General features: G+C 41.4%; 1 protein-coding gene across 1 annotated transcript in view; it reads right to left on the minus strand.

Moving 5' to 3' along the window:
* cttnbp2 (cortactin binding protein 2) overlaps positions 1-18,834 on the minus strand; it is a 106,528-nt gene that overhangs the window by 7,753 nt on the left and 79,941 nt on the right. Inside the window, 12 exon segments of the mRNA XM_034126181.1 lie at positions 617-853; positions 2,381-2,613; positions 3,301-3,479; positions 3,849-4,021; positions 4,544-4,696; positions 5,141-5,240; positions 6,953-7,039; positions 8,170-8,249; positions 9,332-9,427; positions 14,304-14,582; positions 15,881-15,998; positions 17,087-17,305. Of these exon segments, the coding sequence (XP_033982072.1) occupies positions 617-853; positions 2,381-2,613; positions 3,301-3,479; positions 3,849-4,021; positions 4,544-4,696; positions 5,141-5,240; positions 6,953-7,039; positions 8,170-8,249; positions 9,332-9,427; positions 14,304-14,582; positions 15,881-15,998; positions 17,087-17,305 (1,954 nt within the window).

Below are 18,834 nucleotides of genomic sequence, written 5' to 3' on the forward strand. Positions count from 1 at the left end.
GACTTTGATACCTGACATGTAATTCAGCACCATTAAAGTGGACCTATCATGCTATATTTGGATAATATAGTGTAGGACCATACCTATATAAGGCATATTTATACTTTTTTTCTTCTTCAAAATACCAAACAGATCATGCATTTTAGCCATGCCTCATTTTGCTCAATTTGACATTTTTTAGCTCTGGGCTGATTCTGTGAGAACAGCACCATCTACTGGCCTGGCATATGTACTACAGCGTCTCCAGCGCTTTCGAACGGCAATGGCCGTGGCTGTCTCCTCCTGATTGGTGGAGTTGGCCCAATAGCCGTAGCGCCACCGTCCTGACGTCAGGACAGTGTTCAAATCTGGATCAGTTTTTATCAGATCCGTTGCAGACCCTTTTTTAGAGATTTGGGTATGGAGGAAAATAGAGAGGGTTGTGTTTTCTGACACTTTGTGAGTTCCCTGGAACACCGGGGACACATATTCATGTATAAAAGACGTACACAAGTGCATTTTGCATGATAGGTCCCCTTTAAGTCAAACGTTACATATTGTGCTGTTGACATTAAGCCAGTCCATGTTCCAGCTTTGTTTACACAACAAATCATCTTCAGGAGTGTCTGAGTCTCACCCTCTCTGAAGGACCCTCCGGAGCTCCAGTTTGGGGTCCCTCCCTTCTTCCGGGGGCTGGTGTTGGAGCGCCTCAGCTTCCCACTGTCCCGCCCCTTCCTCCCTCCTCCTCCTCCTCCTCCTTCTCCTCCTCCCCCTCCTCCTCCCCCTCCTCCTCTTCCTCCTCCTCCTTTATAGGAGCTGATGGCCGACAGAGGGAAGGTCCCGCCCCTAAACTCCAGCAGGTACCTGTCAATCTCTGCAGCAGATAAAGGGGATACACATTAGATCAGTATTTCATTCTTTCTTTGTATTTCTCATGAGGTGCTTCCCTGCAGCCTGCATAAGGAGTGTCCTTTGCTTTCGGTACCTTAAGCACACTTTGATGCTATCACTTTTGGATTTTTACTGAAGTCAGATGTGGAATTTGGGACATTTACAAGTAAAAAAAGTACAAGTAGTAAGTAGTATTAATCTCTGTCTGCAGCTAAATTACTTGCATTTTGAAGTTGGGACTTTAAAAGACAAAAAAAGGAATGTCATAGTATTACAAAAAAAATAGACTCATAAGAGTTTTGTATAGTTTGTAATAAAAGTCAGAAAGACAATAATAAAATAAGTACAGCCTGCTATAGATGAGAGTAACATACGCGTCACTTCCGGGCAAAAATGACAGCTCCGCCCACTTTTAGGGGAAAACAACGCTGTCATTTGAATGGCGGTCAATTCAAATTCTGACGTTTTTGCCAATCCGATCAGAAATGTAAGAAAACCGTGGATTTGTGGATCTTCAAAGAACCCGATTACGACGGCCAGTCAGGCAAACAATTACATTAAATCATTGGAAATCGACGATCGGGCTCGATATATGGTTAAATAAAGCAGTAGGCGATCGATGTCCATAGATGAGAGTAACTTCTACGTCACTTTACGGCACCGGAAACAACACTCACATTTGAATGGTGGATCAAGCCTGAAGCCACAGAGCTCTTCTGTTACTGTCCTTCTTTCTTAGAGGAAGTACAGAAACACTGAACTCTGGATTTGTTTTAATGTTTGAGGTGCAATAAACGCCACAGCAGCTTGTTGGCATGATACAACTATTATTTTCCGCCTCGCTCATGAGAGTAACAGCTGAAGAAATGACGGCCTCGCCTACTGATTTTTATTTAACCATATATCGAGCCTGATCGTCGATTTCCAATGATTTCATGTAATTGTTTGCCTGACTGGCCGTCGCAATCGGGCTCTTTGAAGATCAGAAAATCCACGGTTTTCTTACATTTCTGATCGGATTGGCAAAAACGTCAGAATTTGTATTGACCGCCATTCAAATGACAGCTTTGTTTTCCCCCAAAAGTGGGCGGAGCCGTACTTTTTGCCCGGAAGTGACGCATGTGTCACTCTCATCTATAAAAAAAATCAAAAAACCTGTATGTCAAAAGTAAAAAAATGAAAGTTTGTACAGAAATATATAAAAGAAAGCACTGAATGCCCGAAAAAATTAAAGTTATAGTATGTTTAACAAAGTCAGTTTAGTCTGTCATCAAAATATGTGCACTAAAAAAGCTCAGTTTGTACCAGAGTATTTGTACACAGTAGTATGACTACTTTTCTCTGCCTGAAGCAGCTGTTGTAATATTTTGAATCCAGGTCTTTTATGTGTAACAGAGTAATTGTACACAGTAGTATAAATACTTTTCTCCGCCTGCAGCTGAACTTTGAATGAAGGACTTCTTCGTGTACCCGGGTATTTGTACACAGTAGTATAAGTACTTGTTCTCACCGTGTCTGGGCAGAGGGCAGCCCTGCAGCACGGCCTTGTTGACGAGGATGCTGAGAGCCGCCTTCACCACGGCCTGTTGCCCGGCGCTGAGACCAGTGTTGCTAAGAGACGGTCTCTGCGACGACGTTGAGGAAGTAGAGGTGGTTGTCGAGGAGCGTCTGGCCGTTACCCGGGCGATAACAGCTTCCTCCACGCGGGGGACGACCACGGCGTTCCAGAGCCGGGACAGCCACCTGAACACACACAGATATATAAAAGTCATTAAAAAGGTCACAAAAAAGTTTAAGTATGGTTTATAAATAATGTGGAAATATATATAAAATGTACAAAAATAAATAGATATAATCATATAATATTTTTGTATTTAAATAGTTTGTATGTCAACATAAGAATAGCTGTTAATCATTTTATTAGTCATAATATAGTATGTTAAAAATGTCATAGTGTGTTTAAAAAAGATAATAAATGTACACTATGCAATAAAACTATCTAAGATAATAAGATGTCATAGTTTGTATAAAGATGTCGTTATAATATGTCATATGTCAAAATATAAAGATAATTAAAATGTATCATTTGCTATAATATAAAGTTTAATTTGCCGCAAAAAATCATCAAGAAGTCATGGTATAATCTGTAAAAAAAACATTGAAAAAGATGCTTATTATGCCAAAAAATACTTGAAAACATTTTAATTATGCCATAAAAAAACATTTACTAAGTTTAGTTTGTGATTGAGAAAACTCATAACATGTCTCTGGATCTTACAATAAACAAAAAATATCTTAAAGTATGAACTGGTAGCCAACTATAACAACTTTAAGAAAATAGGAATGGGTCGGGACAGGAGTATTGCTGTGAGAGGAGTGACATGTTCAATCTGTACTGATTGTGTTTTACAGGATGCATCAGAAACTCACCTGATGACGGCCTGTGTGTTACCGGGCAGAACAGGACAGGACAGGAAGAGCTGGGGGCCAATCAGAGCCTCGGGGGTCCCGAGACGAGACAGACAGGCGTTCAGCTGCTGCCACACGTTCCTCACCCACAATACAGAGCTCTGAAGGGGGGAGGAGGGGGAGGAGAGACAGGACCCCGTCTATAGGGGGGAGGAGAGGAGAGGTTTTTAAAATCCCTTTTACTAAACTATTGCACTTTCAGCATACCATTTTCACCTCATCACTTGAGGGAAGAAAACACACAGCAAATAAACAATCATGACATGAGGAGAGAGGAGAGAGGAGAGAGGACAGGAGAGGAGAGAGGAGAGAGGAGAGAGGAGAGAGGAGAGGACAGGAGAGGAGAGGAGAGAGGAGTGAGGAGAGGAGAGAGGAGAGGAGAGGAGAGAGGAGAGGATGTATCTGTTCTGCTGATAAAACAACACTAAACTCCTGTCACTGTTTACTAACAATGAAAACTCAACAGCAGGGAACATCTGTCCTCTGCATCTGGATCTCCCCCCCCTCACCTTGTGGATCAGCTTCCTGCGGAGGTGTCTTCCCAGCATGCCTTGCAGCGGCTCCTGGTCCCAGCGCAGCGTCACCCAGCGGAAATGCTGCTGCAGCCTCAGCTCGGGGCCCTGGAGGCGGGGCCTAGACAGCGTGCCAATCAGGAAGCTGCTCTCAGAGAAGTGGTGCGGACCTGGGGGGGGGGGATGGGGGGGGGGGTATTACCACCTGGTCATTATCCTTTATGCTCTATAACTCACCCCTTTTTCCCATCTTTCATCAAACTCTCAGCTATTTTCTCCATTTCTTACATTTAATTTACTAGATTCTTCCATTTTGAGTTGATTAACATACATTTTTGATTATCTGGTTTTATAAGATGACATTTAGATGCAATATAACCTAAAGTCACATCCGTTAGAAAAGGGCGTTATACCGTCAACAAACCGTCAACATACGATAATGTGCAGGTGCAAGTACGAGTGAAATGATACCTGCAGTCGAACCTGTATTAATCTGTATATTAGATATTAGCAGCAGTGTATTAATCTGTATATGTGATATTAGCAGCAGTGTATTAATCTGTATATGTGATATTAACAGCAGTAGTAACTGTATTAATGTGTATATGTGATATTAACAGCAGTAGTAACTGTATTAATGTGTATTATGATGTACCTGTATTCATCTGTATACTATATATTAGTAGTAATACCTGTACTCAGATGTAGCGGTGCCCCAGACCCCCGGCTGTCTAGGCTGAGGCAGAGATCTCCCATCAGGCCGCTGAGAGACGAGGCTCTCTCCAGACCCTCGAGCAGCACCAACACACAGCGAGAGCCAGACCCCCCCGCAGGCACCAGGAAACCTGCAAAGGAGGAGAGGAGGTGTTATAATCAGGAGCCGATGAGATGATGGTGTAGGGCCAACTTTCATATTTAATATATCATATTTTACATGTGTTGTGACGTTTTCAGTGACTTTGAGACTGATTAGTAAACTTATATATGTGTGTGTGTGTGTGTGTATGGTGTTTGGTGTGTGTGAGTGTTTGTGTGTGAGTGTGAGTGGTGTTTGGTGTGTGGGAGTTTGCGAGTGGTTGTGTGAGTGTGTGAGTATGTGTGTGTGTGCGTGTTTGTGAATGAGTGTGTGTGAGTGTGTGTGTGTGTCAGTGTGAGTCTGGTGCGAGTGTGTAAGTTTGAGTGTGTGTGTGTTTGTCTGTCTGTCTGTGTGTGAGTGTGTGTGAGTGTGTGTGTGTAAGTGTGTGTGTGTGTGTGCGTGTGTGTGTGTCTGTCTGTGTGTGTGTGTTTACCACAGCTGATGAAGGTCTCCAGCAGCTGCTCTTTGGTCAGACTCTCGTCGACCTCCACCCTCACCACGTCACAGCCGAGCCCCCCCACATCCTGCTTTGACTGGAGGAGAGAGAGAGAGAGAGGAGGAAGAGGAGGAAGAAGAAGAGGGGTGAGACGGGAGCACGTTGTCATGGAAACAAAGGAGGTCTACTACTACTACTATTACTACAGTTGTGCAGCGGGAGGAGAATGTGAATGAGAGGAAGCTGCTAGATCTCCTCTATTTCTGTCTAAATGCTGAAATATATCAGTAGAATACAAACATATACAATTATAGGTTATTAGTAAAACATTCATACTAATTAATTAATAAAAAATCAATTAACAGGTTGAGTCCCTTAGCTGGCTTCTTTGTACTAACTACATCGTATTCCTATAACAGATCCTACTCCCTTCTCTTACCTCCTTCATACTGCTTAAAAAAACCATTGTTAGATTATTATATAGAATATCAATTAAACAAAAGACAGTTAATCCCTCTGAGTGATGGCCACAATACCAGATAATAACTTTAATTTATTTATTTATTTGACCGTCGTGAAACATGCAGGCTTGTTCAATTTGAATAAAATCATTGGGAGAAAATACAAATTGTATGTACAGTGTTTAGATTTTGTGAGTGAGTTATCCCGACCTGTAGATGCACCGAAGCAGAACGGATTTTCCTCTGCTTAAGTTATGTATGAAAGTATTCATGATAATCAAAACAAATACTGACATGCAAATAATGTTATGTGCAAGGCCTGAAAGTCCTATTTTTATTGCATTTGTAGAATTTATTTAAATGTACATATGCCTAGATGTATAGTATCCCTGTCAAATAAATAAAGACACTACTTTTGATTAATTCAATTCACGTATGGGAGCTGGTGAGGAAGAATTTGCCCTGTATTTTATGATGTTTTAAAGGTCACCTATCATGCTATTTTTAGGCAATAGCATAGGTCTCAGATATATCCAAATATATAAAAAACATGTCTATGAAGTGTTTTGCTCAAAATACCAAACAGATCACCCATTCTAGCCATGCCTCATATCCCTCTATTTCACTTCCTGTTTCAAAGTGCTGATTTTGGGTATAAAGCTTTAAAAATAAAAGAAGAAATTGATAACAAATTAAAAAGGAGGGGTCTGAGCTCATGCGGGACCCGGCAGCTACTGTCTAAACTAAATACTGCGGTGATGAAACGCCATATCATGGATTATCAAGGATTATTTCTGAAACAGTATGGAGCTCAAAGGCTTTCTCTCTTGCCGGTTATACCACAAGGTGAGTTCCTTTTTATTTCCTGCTTCTTCACACACATGCTCTCCAGTACAGGTTAGCTCTGGGTGTTAGCGATGCTAATGTAAACACCGACCATATTACGTCCAAAACAGTCAGGCATTGTTTCCGATAGCAACTTTCTGATAGCGCCGTGGGTCCACATTTCAGATTTGACGTCATATCGGACGCAAATCTGTATCAGCTCCGTTGTAGCCCCGTTTTTAGAGATTTGGGTACGGAGGAAAAGAGAGAGGGTTTTATTTTCTGATGCTGCGTGAGTTCCCCGACACACCGGGGACACATCTTTATGTATAAAAGACATCAAAAAGTGCATTTTGCATGATAGGTCCCCTTTAAAGGTTTTCGTGGTAGCTATTAGTGGAAAATGTGACTTCCATGTTGATGTTTCTCTCATTTGCATTTGAGATGGATATTTATCTTATGTATGTAATTCTCCATCATTAAAGGCTTTATAGCTTCCTGGATGAGTGTTTAGTGAACGCACCTTGATGCAGCGAGCCACCAGGTTGGCGATGAACTCCAGACAGCTGCCCTCCAGCCCGTGGAAGATCAGGTTTCCATACTGCTCCACCTGAGAGAGGACAGGGGGGGTTAGTGGATCCAGAACTAGTCTTGCACTATGTTATCAGTTTCATCTGTTGGAGGAGCCTGTGACTTCAGTTTTTCATTGCCATATCTACACTGTAGCTAAAGTTCTAATTACAATAAAGCCTTGAAACTTCAAACTGACGGACAAAAGTGTTTAGAGACATGCCAACAATAACAAGCTCCGCCGTGATGGAGTAAACGTACCATGTGACTGTACCACGGTACAGTCACATGGTACGTTTACTCCATCACTGGACTCTGTGTCTTAGAGGTACGTCAGTATTTCTATTACCTTTCACGGTCAACTTGTGAGATGTTTATATTGAATTTCTGTTCATTTTCAACAGTTTTTTTTTTTATTGTTCACATTATGTGCAATGCCTTCGTTTTTACATGCTGCTGTAACGGAAAAAAAATCCCAATTTAGGATCAATAAAGTATATCTTATCACATTATACTAGGAAGATACCATGTTGTTATCAAGGGGGAAGTCAAAAACAATAATGTTATATATAATAATTGTTATTATTATAATGATATATTATGGTACTTGTTGATGAATTAGCCGAACCATAAAAAAAAATACAAACAATACAAATCATTTTTCTTAATAAATGATAGTTTTAGAATTGTTGACATTGTATGGATTTACAATCAATTGATTCAATGGCAAATTATACATGGGTTCATTCATAAAAAACAAACAGTTGCAGCTTTAAATGAACAAAGCTCTGAAACATATTTTACCGTCTGACTCGAGTCACAGTGGATCAAAGCATCAGCTAACTGTCACACATATATACATTTAATACATTTTAAGGTACAGACGCTGCTGCTGACTGTTCTGTCACATTGTAAAAATGTAAGTGTGTTTTGTTAGTTTCCCAGCAGGGGGCGCTGCAGCTGCTGCTTTAACCTCCTTCCTCTTATCTGTCCATCACTTCATCTGCCTTTCAATTCTCCTGCTGCAGTCTTCCAGCTTCCTCCTTCCTCATCTAATCCCTCAATCCCTCGCGGTGCTTTCTGTGTGTTTGCATCTATTTAAGAGAGTGTGTGTGTGTGTGTGTGCGTGCGTGCGTGCGTGCGTGCGTGCGTGCGTGTGTGTGTGTGTACCAGGCGGACGTAGTTGTGCAGCAGCGGCAGAGGGAAGAGGCTTTCCAGAGCCGACTCATGGAGACACGACTCAGACAGACCTGTCGGAAACACACAGGCGGGAAACTCACACCACCATTCCTCAAATCCCCTCTGATCAGAAGCAGAGTTACATCACGGCTGAGAGCCAAGGTGCCCTTCAGATTAAACTCAAGCTAAAACGCTACAGGTTCAACGCTCAAAACATTCAACAGCTGTAACGAAAAATCTGCTGATTGTTGAACATGCTGTTTGCAATATGGACGTTCCTGCTTTCTCTCCTTTTTGTGTCATATTCAACGTTGGGTTTCCCATGATGAAACAAGACATTAAACGCCTCTCTTGATTAAGATGTCAATACATTGTATACAAATCATCGTATTCACAGGTTCAATGCCCTGAATGCAACATATAATAACCAACTATTTATAAATGGATTGATTGTAGAACCCGTTTTTTGGCAATAAATGCATTTTTCAACCTCTCAGAAAAGGACATTCCCTGCTTTTTCTCGGTTTTGCATCATTTTAAACTGAATATCTTTGGTTTTTACGTGACAAAACAAGACATTTTAAGACAGCACTTAAGACTCCGAGTGTGGAGCTGCAATACACCAAAGCCAACTGATAATAATCAATAGTTTAGGGGTAATATAAGAAATATTTCATCCAAAATTCGCAGTTTTCAGCTTCACAAATATGGACGTGTCCTGCTTTTCATCTTACTTGATTAAGATGTCAATTAATTCGATATATATCATTGTATTATCCTTGTGGTTCGGTGTCCTGAAGCTCATACTCCACAGGTTCAATGCCAGCAATGATTAACAGTAGTTTGTCGTTAACTATAGAGCTGAAAGAACATTTTTACTGAATGTGCCGTGCCAGTCCTCACTTTTATTATTCAATATGAATCAATTACATTTAATTCAGATTTTGGCTGATAATTAATTTGTTATTCTTGGAAACTGTTCTGGTTAATGTTCCTTTATGTGGTTTGACTCATCGCTGCCCACGCTACAAATGAATCCAAAGTGTTTTTTTTAGTCTCCTCTCATCCTCCAGATAACATTTGAATCCTCTCTGATATTCGCTCTGGTTCTGGCTCGGTGCTGCAGAATGAGTTTGGGTTGCCAGGTTGGTACCTTTGAGGCGGATGGTGACGCTCTGACTGAGGGGCTTCCTGACCAGATCCCAGGGGGAGAGAGGCAGCTCCTGATCTGGCAACCACTCTGTGTCTCCTGCAGGAGAACAGAAGGGAACAACAATCAAACAAACCTGTTGTACAATCATCAGGATCAGTCAGGATCAATCAGGATCAGTCAGGATCAGTCAGGATCAATCAGAAATACCTTTTAATTATCCCGGGGGAAAGAGATGAAGGAAACAGATAAGAAGGAGATAAGAAGTAAACATATTTTGTTTTTGTTATTGTTAATTTGTAAATTCAACATGTATAGTTTCTACTTTTGTGTTTATTTCTAGTCTTTTTAATTTGTATTGTACAATGCCATGTCTTTTATGCTGCAACGCAAACATTTCCCAAATGTGGAGGCGTTTCAGTCAGGGGGTGTTTCTCAATGTCGAGGAAGGCTGCTCCAGAGCCACTATTTCAAGGATGCTACGTCATCGAGTCCCGCCGAAGAACTGTTCCAATGTCCAGGATACTTGGAATTCTACCGAGGCCGGCGTACTTTGTTGCGGGAAATTTCGAGGCTGCACATGTGTAGACTTAAAATCCCCACAATGCTTTGCGCACGGACCAATTTCCAAAATCTGTGGCGGAAGATGTAAGGCGGGGCCTCTCATATGACGCACACCTGCACACTTGCTAGCGTGTTCCACACTTCGTTTTCCGAATGCCAGGAAGTATTCTTGCCTCGCTTCTGACGCAAGTGACTCGGAAGACATGTCCTACCAAGGAAGCATCCTCGACATTGAGAAACACCCAGGGAGTGTGTGGGAGAGAAACTCAACAATCAGACAAACCTGTCGTACAATCATCAGGATCAATCAGAAATACCTTTCATCACCCCGGGGGCAACGGATAAGAAGTAGAAGAATGTGCAATAATGAGATGAAATAAGATATATAGATATAAGAAATGAAATGTCCAATAAAAGATACAATAAAATATGGTACGAGTCAACCGCTTAGAGATGTCCCGCCCCTTAGCCTATCACGTTTGTTGTAACTTAGTAAAAAATATATATAAATAATTTGTTTATTTGCTTCCTGACGAAAGTTAAGGGTGGAATGCTTTACAGGAAATGCTTTTATTTCGAAGTGCAAGTATGTATCCTGCTCTTTCTCTTTCCGGTTATGTATGAGTTTTGTCGAATGCATTTTCCCCGTCTACTAACGTTCTTGTTGGAAACTGTTATAATAATATAAAGTAACGACGTTCAGTTTAGACTAGACTCGCTTTGTTATTCATTCGAAGCTTCCACTACACAACAACGTTCAATGTGTTGGAGCGCTAGCCAATAGAGACGTGAGTGTTGCATAGTGATGTCATTATGTTCAGGAAGTAAGTCCAATGGAGGTGTTTCAGGCAGGGGGGAGTGTGTGGGAGAGGGATTTTAGCCTCTGCCGACCATTGCACTAAAACCTATATAACACACTACAGGAAAGGGAAAACCCTAAAAAGCAGAATAGGGCCCCTTAAATCAAATGAAGGTTCAGCGACTCACGAGGAGACAGCTCTGCAGTAAACTCAGAAAACTTTCAGGAGGTTTAATCCCCCGTGCTGACAGGCAGTAAAGCTTTTTGTAGAAGTCCCCATTTGTTCTGACAACCAAACCATAGCTTTACTTTTCTTTCATCCCCGAGAGAAACTGTGGAGGCAAAAGTTGGAGGTTTCTCTCACTAATTGAACCTCCAACTTTATGAAAAATGAACTTCATGGCTCACATTGAACTTCCATTTGTCAAAGAAATAACCCTGCTGTGCTGTGACTATTAACGGCAGAGCAAACGTTAACTAAGTCTGCAAATAATATTTCTATATTGATTCGTCATCTCCTTATTTATCTGAATAATCAATTGATCCTCCTGCTGATGTTCAGGTGTATATCAGTATGTAGTGTCTCTACTTTAAAGAGTCCTCTCCTGCTGATGTTCAGGTGTATATCAGTATGTAGTGTCTCTACTTTAAAGAGTCCTCTCCTGCTGATGTTCAGGTGTATATCAGTATGTAGTGTCTCTACTTTAAAGAGTCCTCTCATGCTGATGTTCAGGTGTATATCAGTATGTAGTGTCTCTACTTTAAAGAGTCCTCTCCTGCTGATGTTCAGGTGTATATCAGTATGTAGTGTCTCTACTTTAAAGAGTCCTCACCTGCTGATGTTCAGGTGTATATCAGTATGTAGTGTCTCTACTTTAAAGAGTCCTCTCCTGCTGATGTTCAGGTGTATATCAGTATGTAGTGTCTCTACTTTAAAGAGTTCTCTCCTGCTGATGTTCAGGTGTATATCAGTATGTAGTGTCTCTACTTTAAAGAGTCCTCTCCTGCTGATGTTCAGGTGTATATCAGTATGTAGTGTCTCTACTTTAAAGAGTCCTCTCCTGCTGATGTTCAGGTGTATATCAGTATGTAGTGTCTTTACTTTAAAGAGTCCTCTCCTGCTGATGTTCAGGTGTATATCAGTATGTAGTGTCTCTACTTTAAAGAGTCCTCTCCTGCTGATGTTCAGGTGTATATCAGTATGTAGTGTCTCTACTTTAAAGAGTCCTCTCCTGCTGATGTTCAGGTGTATATCAGTATGTAGTGTCTCTACTTTAAAGAGTCCTCTCCTGCTGATGTTCAGGTGTATATCAGTATGTAGTGTCTCTACTTTAAAGAGTCCTCTCCTGCTGATGTTCAGGTGTATATCAGTATGTAGTGTCTCTACTTCATGTCTCCATGCTTTAATGTTCAAAAAGCTCTTTATTTTTCTCATACTGCCTGTGCTGCAGCACCTCTTTTCACCCTCTGTCTGAAACCAGAGCCCAGTCTGCTCTGATTGGTTAGCTGGCCGACTCTTGACTGTTAGACATTTTGTTTTGCAATTGTTCCAATATCTGTTTTTGTAGAATGCAAATGTCTCTTCTTATTAACTCACTGAAACATCTGTTCCTTTGTGCTGCTGATATCTTGGTCAGGACATTCATGTAAACAAGATTAAAAAAGAGGACGTTTGTTCGTGAAATAATGAATTCTCCTCTGAGCGACAAATTCACAGACTCGGAGGTCGAGCTCCAGAGGAATCGTGAGGAGTTGTTGTTCTGTCAAAAGGCTGTCACCAAACTGCAGCACACACACACACACACACACACACACACACACACACACACACACACACACACACACACACACACACACACACACACACACACACACACACACACACACACCACACACACACACACACACACACACACACACACACACACACACACACACACACACACACACACACACACACACACACACACACACACACACACACACACACACACACACACACACACACACACACACACACACACACACACACACACACACACACACACACACACACACACACACACACACACACACACACACACACACACACACACACACACACACACACACAGTGAGACACAGACACCAAACACTGTCTGCAGTTTGATCCCTGTCGACACGGAAGAGACATTTTCTCCTAAATTGGCGACGAACCCCCCCCCCCCCTCATCTCATCCATTATGCATCTGTCTGCTGCGAGTGCTGTCTTTCATCATCATCCCCAAAAAACACACACACACACACACACACACATACACAATTTCCTAAACACTGTCACAATCAATTCCTACATTAAAAGTCATGGTAGAAAAAAATCCCAGAATTTCACGACACATTTATTAAAAAATATTTGTGTAGTGTGTCAAAATATTACAATTATTTTTAAATGTCATAGTGCTAAATTCAATTTGTTTTCATCCTTAAAAATGTCATAAGAGCACAGTATGCCAACAATATTTTAGCAAAGACATGCCCTGTATGTTTAAAAAATGTCAGTCTTGTATGTCAGAAAATGATGTAAAGAATTGCTCAAATTCCAATTCCATGATTACAAATGGTGTTTTATGTCAAAGATGTCATTAAAAAAGTCCTAAATGCCACAGTATAGTATATTAACACATTTAAACTGGCATAATGCACAGTATGCCATTAAGAATAAAAAGTCAAAGATGCTAGTATGACCTCTTTCATGTCAAAAAATATAAATCATAAAACATGCAACACACACAGACACTCTCTCTCTCTCTCTCTCCAAAACACACACACACTTTATCTCTCTCTCCAACATACACACACACACAACAACAATAGCAAACCAACACACACACATGTGAAACCCTATCGTTGAACCCGCCTCTTGTGTTTGAGGGAAGCTGCCACGCACTGATGACATCTGATCCCCAGAAAACACAGACACACTCTGCACATGTTCCAACACATGAATTATTCATCACCTCAAAACTACAACAAGAAGAAGAAGACTGTATTGTAATATTGCTTTAATTGGAATTTCCCAATTTCGTATGAATAAAGTATCCCACCCCTCGCTGTCTCCTGTGTTTTGTTATAAGCGGGGTCAGATCCCTGGAGCACACGTTGCTCCAGGTTCATCTGTCCTTCCTGTATCTTCTAGAGGTGTTCATTTCTTACCAGAAGGTGATTCAATGTAGGATTTCCTCCACAATCAACATATAAATAAACAATTAAATCCTCACATGATGGCCAAAATCTGTGATAAAGATCTACATGTAAAAGTAAAGCATGCTGATAAGAAAGGGTCAACAAAGGAGACATTAATTGCTGGTTTCCTGTGTGCTATTTGCTTGCATGCCCACCCTACAAATGTGTTATACATGTATCCACTAGCCTCTTATGCTGGACTGGAATCAACACATATGTGTAGTGCGCTCCATGGTACTGGACTAATTGCTGTGCACATGTTCATTTAATATACTGCCTCTGGTGACCTGTATGTTGGTTGTTCTAATGTGTCAACGACTTAAGAATAAAGTATTATAACAAATTAAAAAAAAGGAGATATTAAAAGAGGCATTTGACTTTAAAACCCACCTATGATGAAGGAGGCGATGCTGCTGGAGCTGAGGCCCAGCGGAGGGCGCTGCTCCTCCTCCTCCTCCTCCCCGCAGACAGAGCAGAGGAAGGAGGTGAAGGAGGAGCAGAGGCTGGATCTCAGCTGGCTCCAGAGCGTGTCCCGGTGCACCGTCACCCGGCCCAGAACCAGAGGGTGGACCCCCTGCTGAGCCTCCTCCTCCAGAGCCTCCACCGGACACATGGAGCCCAGACCTCCTCCACCTGAACACTGGAGGAGCACCAGCACCCGGTACGAGTCTGCAGGACAGAGAACGCTCTTTAAAGGTCTCCTATCATACTGTTCTTCATCAATATATCACAGGTCTCAGATATATACAGAACCTGTCTCTGATTGGCTGAAACACCAAACAGATCATTGCATTACCCATAATCCCCTCTGTTTCAGCCCTGTTTCAAAAGTGCTGATTCTCTGTCTGTTACTTTAGATGAAAATAAGGAGCCCCTCCCCACGCCCCTCTGAGAGAGATTTGGTTACAAAGAACACAATGGTGCTCTAGGAGGAGATTCAGGTGATAAGGGGGGGGGGGGGGGGGGGGGGGGGTTACCTTGGTTGGTGATTGGCTAATGGTTACACAAGACAAAACATCGTGATGACATCATAAAGTGGCCAAAATCTGATCAGCTCATTTTCAGACAGGTTTTTATAGAAATGGATCAGGACAAAAAGAGAGAGAATCTTTTTTCCTGAAACTTTCAGAGTCTCTTTCCACAGAGGGGACACATGTTGATGTAGAAGAGACATGAAGAAGAGGGGACACATGTTGATGAAGAAGAGACATGAAGAAAGAGGGGACACATGTTGATGTAGAAGAGACTTGAAGAAGAGGGGGGGACACATGTTGATGAAGAAGAGACATGAAGAAGAGGGGACACATGTTGATGAAGAAGAGACATGAAGAAGAGGGGACACATGTTGATGTAGAAGAGACTTGAAGAAGAGGGGACACATGTTGATGGAGAAGAGACATGAAGAAGAGGGGACACATGTTGATGCAGAAGAGACATGAAGAAGAGGGGACACATGTTGAGGTAGAAGAGACATGAAGAAGAGGGGGGGGGACCAGTGTTGATGTAGAAGAGACATGAAGAAGAGGGGACACATGTTGATGTAGAAGAGACATGAAGAGAGGGACACATGTTGATTGTAGGAGGACATGAAGAAGAGGGGACACATGTTGATGTAGGAGAGGACATGAAGAAGAGGGGACACATGTTGATGTAGGAGAGACATGAAGAAGAGGGGACACATGTTGATGTAGGGAGAGACATGAAGAAGAGGGGACACATGTTGATGTAGGAGAGACATGAAGAAGAGGGGACACATGTTGATGTAGGAGAGACATGAAGAAGAGGGGACACATGTTGATGTAGGAGAGACATGAAGAAGTGGATTTTGCATAATAGGTGACCTTTAAAGATTTTTTTTTACAGCTTTATTGAGGTTTCTGCAACAATACTGACATTTAAACACAATGCAGAGAAATACCATGAATGAAGCTTTTGTGTTTTCACTACAGAAACAAGTGGAAACTCACGGAGGTTTTCCAGTAGGTCTTTGCAGTCATCAGTAGCCACGTCGTGAATAGTGCGATTGCATTTATCCCTCCGCTCGATGTCCTGCTCACTGTGGCTGCACAGCACCTCCAGACACTCCTACACACACACACACACACACACACACACACACACACACACACACACACACACACACACACACACACACACACACACACACCACAACACACACCACACACACATCACACACACATCACACACACAGCACCCACACACACACACACACACCAACACACACAACACCCACACACACACCACACACACACACACACACACACACACACACACACACCCACAAACACACACACACACACACACACACACACCACACACACACACACACACACACACACAGGGTGTGAAACTACAAGTACTTCTGCAACAGTCGCTCTTGTGTGTGAGGAAAGCATGGATTAACGATGGAGGGGGTCTCATTTATATTCCAGTCAGACCCTGGCTGTAGTCTAGTCTGGTGTCTCCTGCATTTGTTTGAGCGAGTGGGATGTTTGAGGTCAGCGGTCCCATTAACCTGCTGCTGAGGAGACTGACAGCCGGACATTAGTGCAGGTAGAGTCAGTGAGGTGTAAATAAATAGTGGAAAACTTTCAAAGTGATATCAGAGCTGCAGGAAAGCAGTGTGTTGACTTCATTTGTTTCCACTCTCCTTGATTTCTTTTTATACCTATGATAGTCCGTATGAGGAAGTCCGTTCAGTCCTATTGTAACCACCACCACTCCAAAATGTTGAATTTTTTTTACTTTGGTTGCAGATTTACAACAGACTGTATTTGCATTCAAATGCTAACGCCCTGTGGAGTTAGCAACTAAGCTAACAGGCAGTTTCCTTCATTTGAATTGCTTATGTCTTTTTATTACATTGCATAATTGGTTGAATTTCTTTCTAATAATATATAAAACTAACTTTATTCGCATCTTTGAGGAGAAGGATTTAAATGTATCTTCTATGTATTTACATGAAACGACATTTCTTTTTGAGTTTATATATAGAGTTACGTGTCCATCCGTGTGGTAGATGTCATATATTCCCCCTGCTGTTTGGTAAGTACAGAGACATGATCACACAAAAACATTGCAGTTTCTCCCGGGTTATGACTGAATAAAGTTTCATCCATTTGTTATCCTATATTTTGGCGGCTGCTCCTCACCTTGAGGCCGAGGGCAGCAGCCATGTGAGCGGCCGTCCATCCGTCGCTGTTGTCCCGGTTCAGCAGGGCTTCAGGTAGAGCGAGGGGGGGGTCAGAGGTCACAGCGGGGGGGTCAGAGGTCACAGAGGGGGGGTCACCCTGCGTCCGGTAGCAGAGCAGGAGGCGCAGCGTGTCCACGTGTCCGGAGCGCACGGCGGCGTGGAGAGACGAGCAGCCGTCCTGCGCACAGGGAAGAAGAATAATAATAATTGTATTTATAAATATATTGTGTACATTTTGCACATATTTTATATTGTATTCCATTCTATTTCAATGTAAATACTGCTATATTTTATTTTACTATATTTCTTATTATTTTTTAATGTTCTTATAGTTTTCTTAAAGTGGACCTATCATGCTATATTTGAATAATATAGTGTAGGACCATATCTATATAAGGCATATTTATACTTTTTTTTTTTCAAAATACCAAACAGATCATGCATTTTAGCCATGCCTCATTTCACTCAATTTGACATTTTTTTGCTCTGTTTTTGCAAGGGCAGATTCAGTGAGAACAGCACCATCTACAGGCCTGGCATATGTACTACAGCGTCTCCAGCGCTTTCGAACGGCAATGGCCGTGTCTGTCTCCTCCTGATTGGTGGAGTTGGCCCAATAGCCGTAGCGCCACCGTCCTGACGTCAGGACAGTGTTCAAATCTGGATCAGTTTTTATCAGATCCGTTGCAGCCCCTTTTTTAGAGATTTGGGTATGGAGGAAAATAGAGAGGGTTGTGTTTTCTGACACTTGGTGAGTTCCCTGGAACACCGGGGACACATATTCATGTATAAAAGACGTACAAAAGTGCATTTTGCATGATAGGTCCCCTTTAAAATAGTTCTCTATCTGTGTTTTTTTATTTTTGTTTTGCTTTTATGTATGCACCATGACACCAAGTCAAATTCCTCGTACGTGTGAACCTACCTGGTGATAAACCTGATTCTGATTCTGACAACTCAAGAAAGGTTGAGAAATGTCCACTTCTGTCACATGCAGGCGAGTGAAGTATGTACACAGGGAGAAGTGACGTTAAGTTCATCCGTTAGAAATGAGAGAATTGTTTGTATGAATGATCTTCATGTGAAGTATTACTTATATGATTCGGCTTTATTATGCTGCCTTTCAGGGAAGAATCATTGAATTATAACTCAAGAGAAGTTGAGAAATGTCCACTTTAGCATGACAATCATTTTCTTGAATATGATGATTTAGTTTTTTAAATGTCTGTTGTTGTTATGACAAAACAGCCATTACAATTAACCAGAGTACACATAGAAAATGAAAATCATCCTAAGCTGAATTCCCCGTGAACTGGAAGTTGTTCCAAATACTATCTCATGTACACATTGAGAGAAAATCAGGATCAGGTGTAAATTATAGCTGAGAAATTAAAAACCTGGGCTTTGTGATATTTTTCCCGCTTGATTTAAAAATGTTTGTATTATGATATTTGAATATTTCTGTATTCTGGTATTTTAAGCTTCAGTATTATATATTGTGTTATTTTATTTTATAGTTTTTTACATTTTGTATGATATTTGAATATATTTTTTAATTACATTTTGATATTATATATTTTTTCCGCTTGATTTCAAAATGTTTGTTCTATGATATTTTAATATTCATGTTTAGTGATATTTTTAGATATATTACATTTTTATATTTAATTTTTTAATATTTCAATATTTTTGTATCCTCCTCTTCCT

The sequence above is a fragment of the Trematomus bernacchii genome, unplaced genomic scaffold (assembly GCF_902827165.1).
Source record: "Trematomus bernacchii unplaced genomic scaffold, fTreBer1.1, whole genome shotgun sequence".
NCBI lineage: Eukaryota > Metazoa > Chordata > Actinopteri > Perciformes > Nototheniidae > Trematomus > Trematomus bernacchii.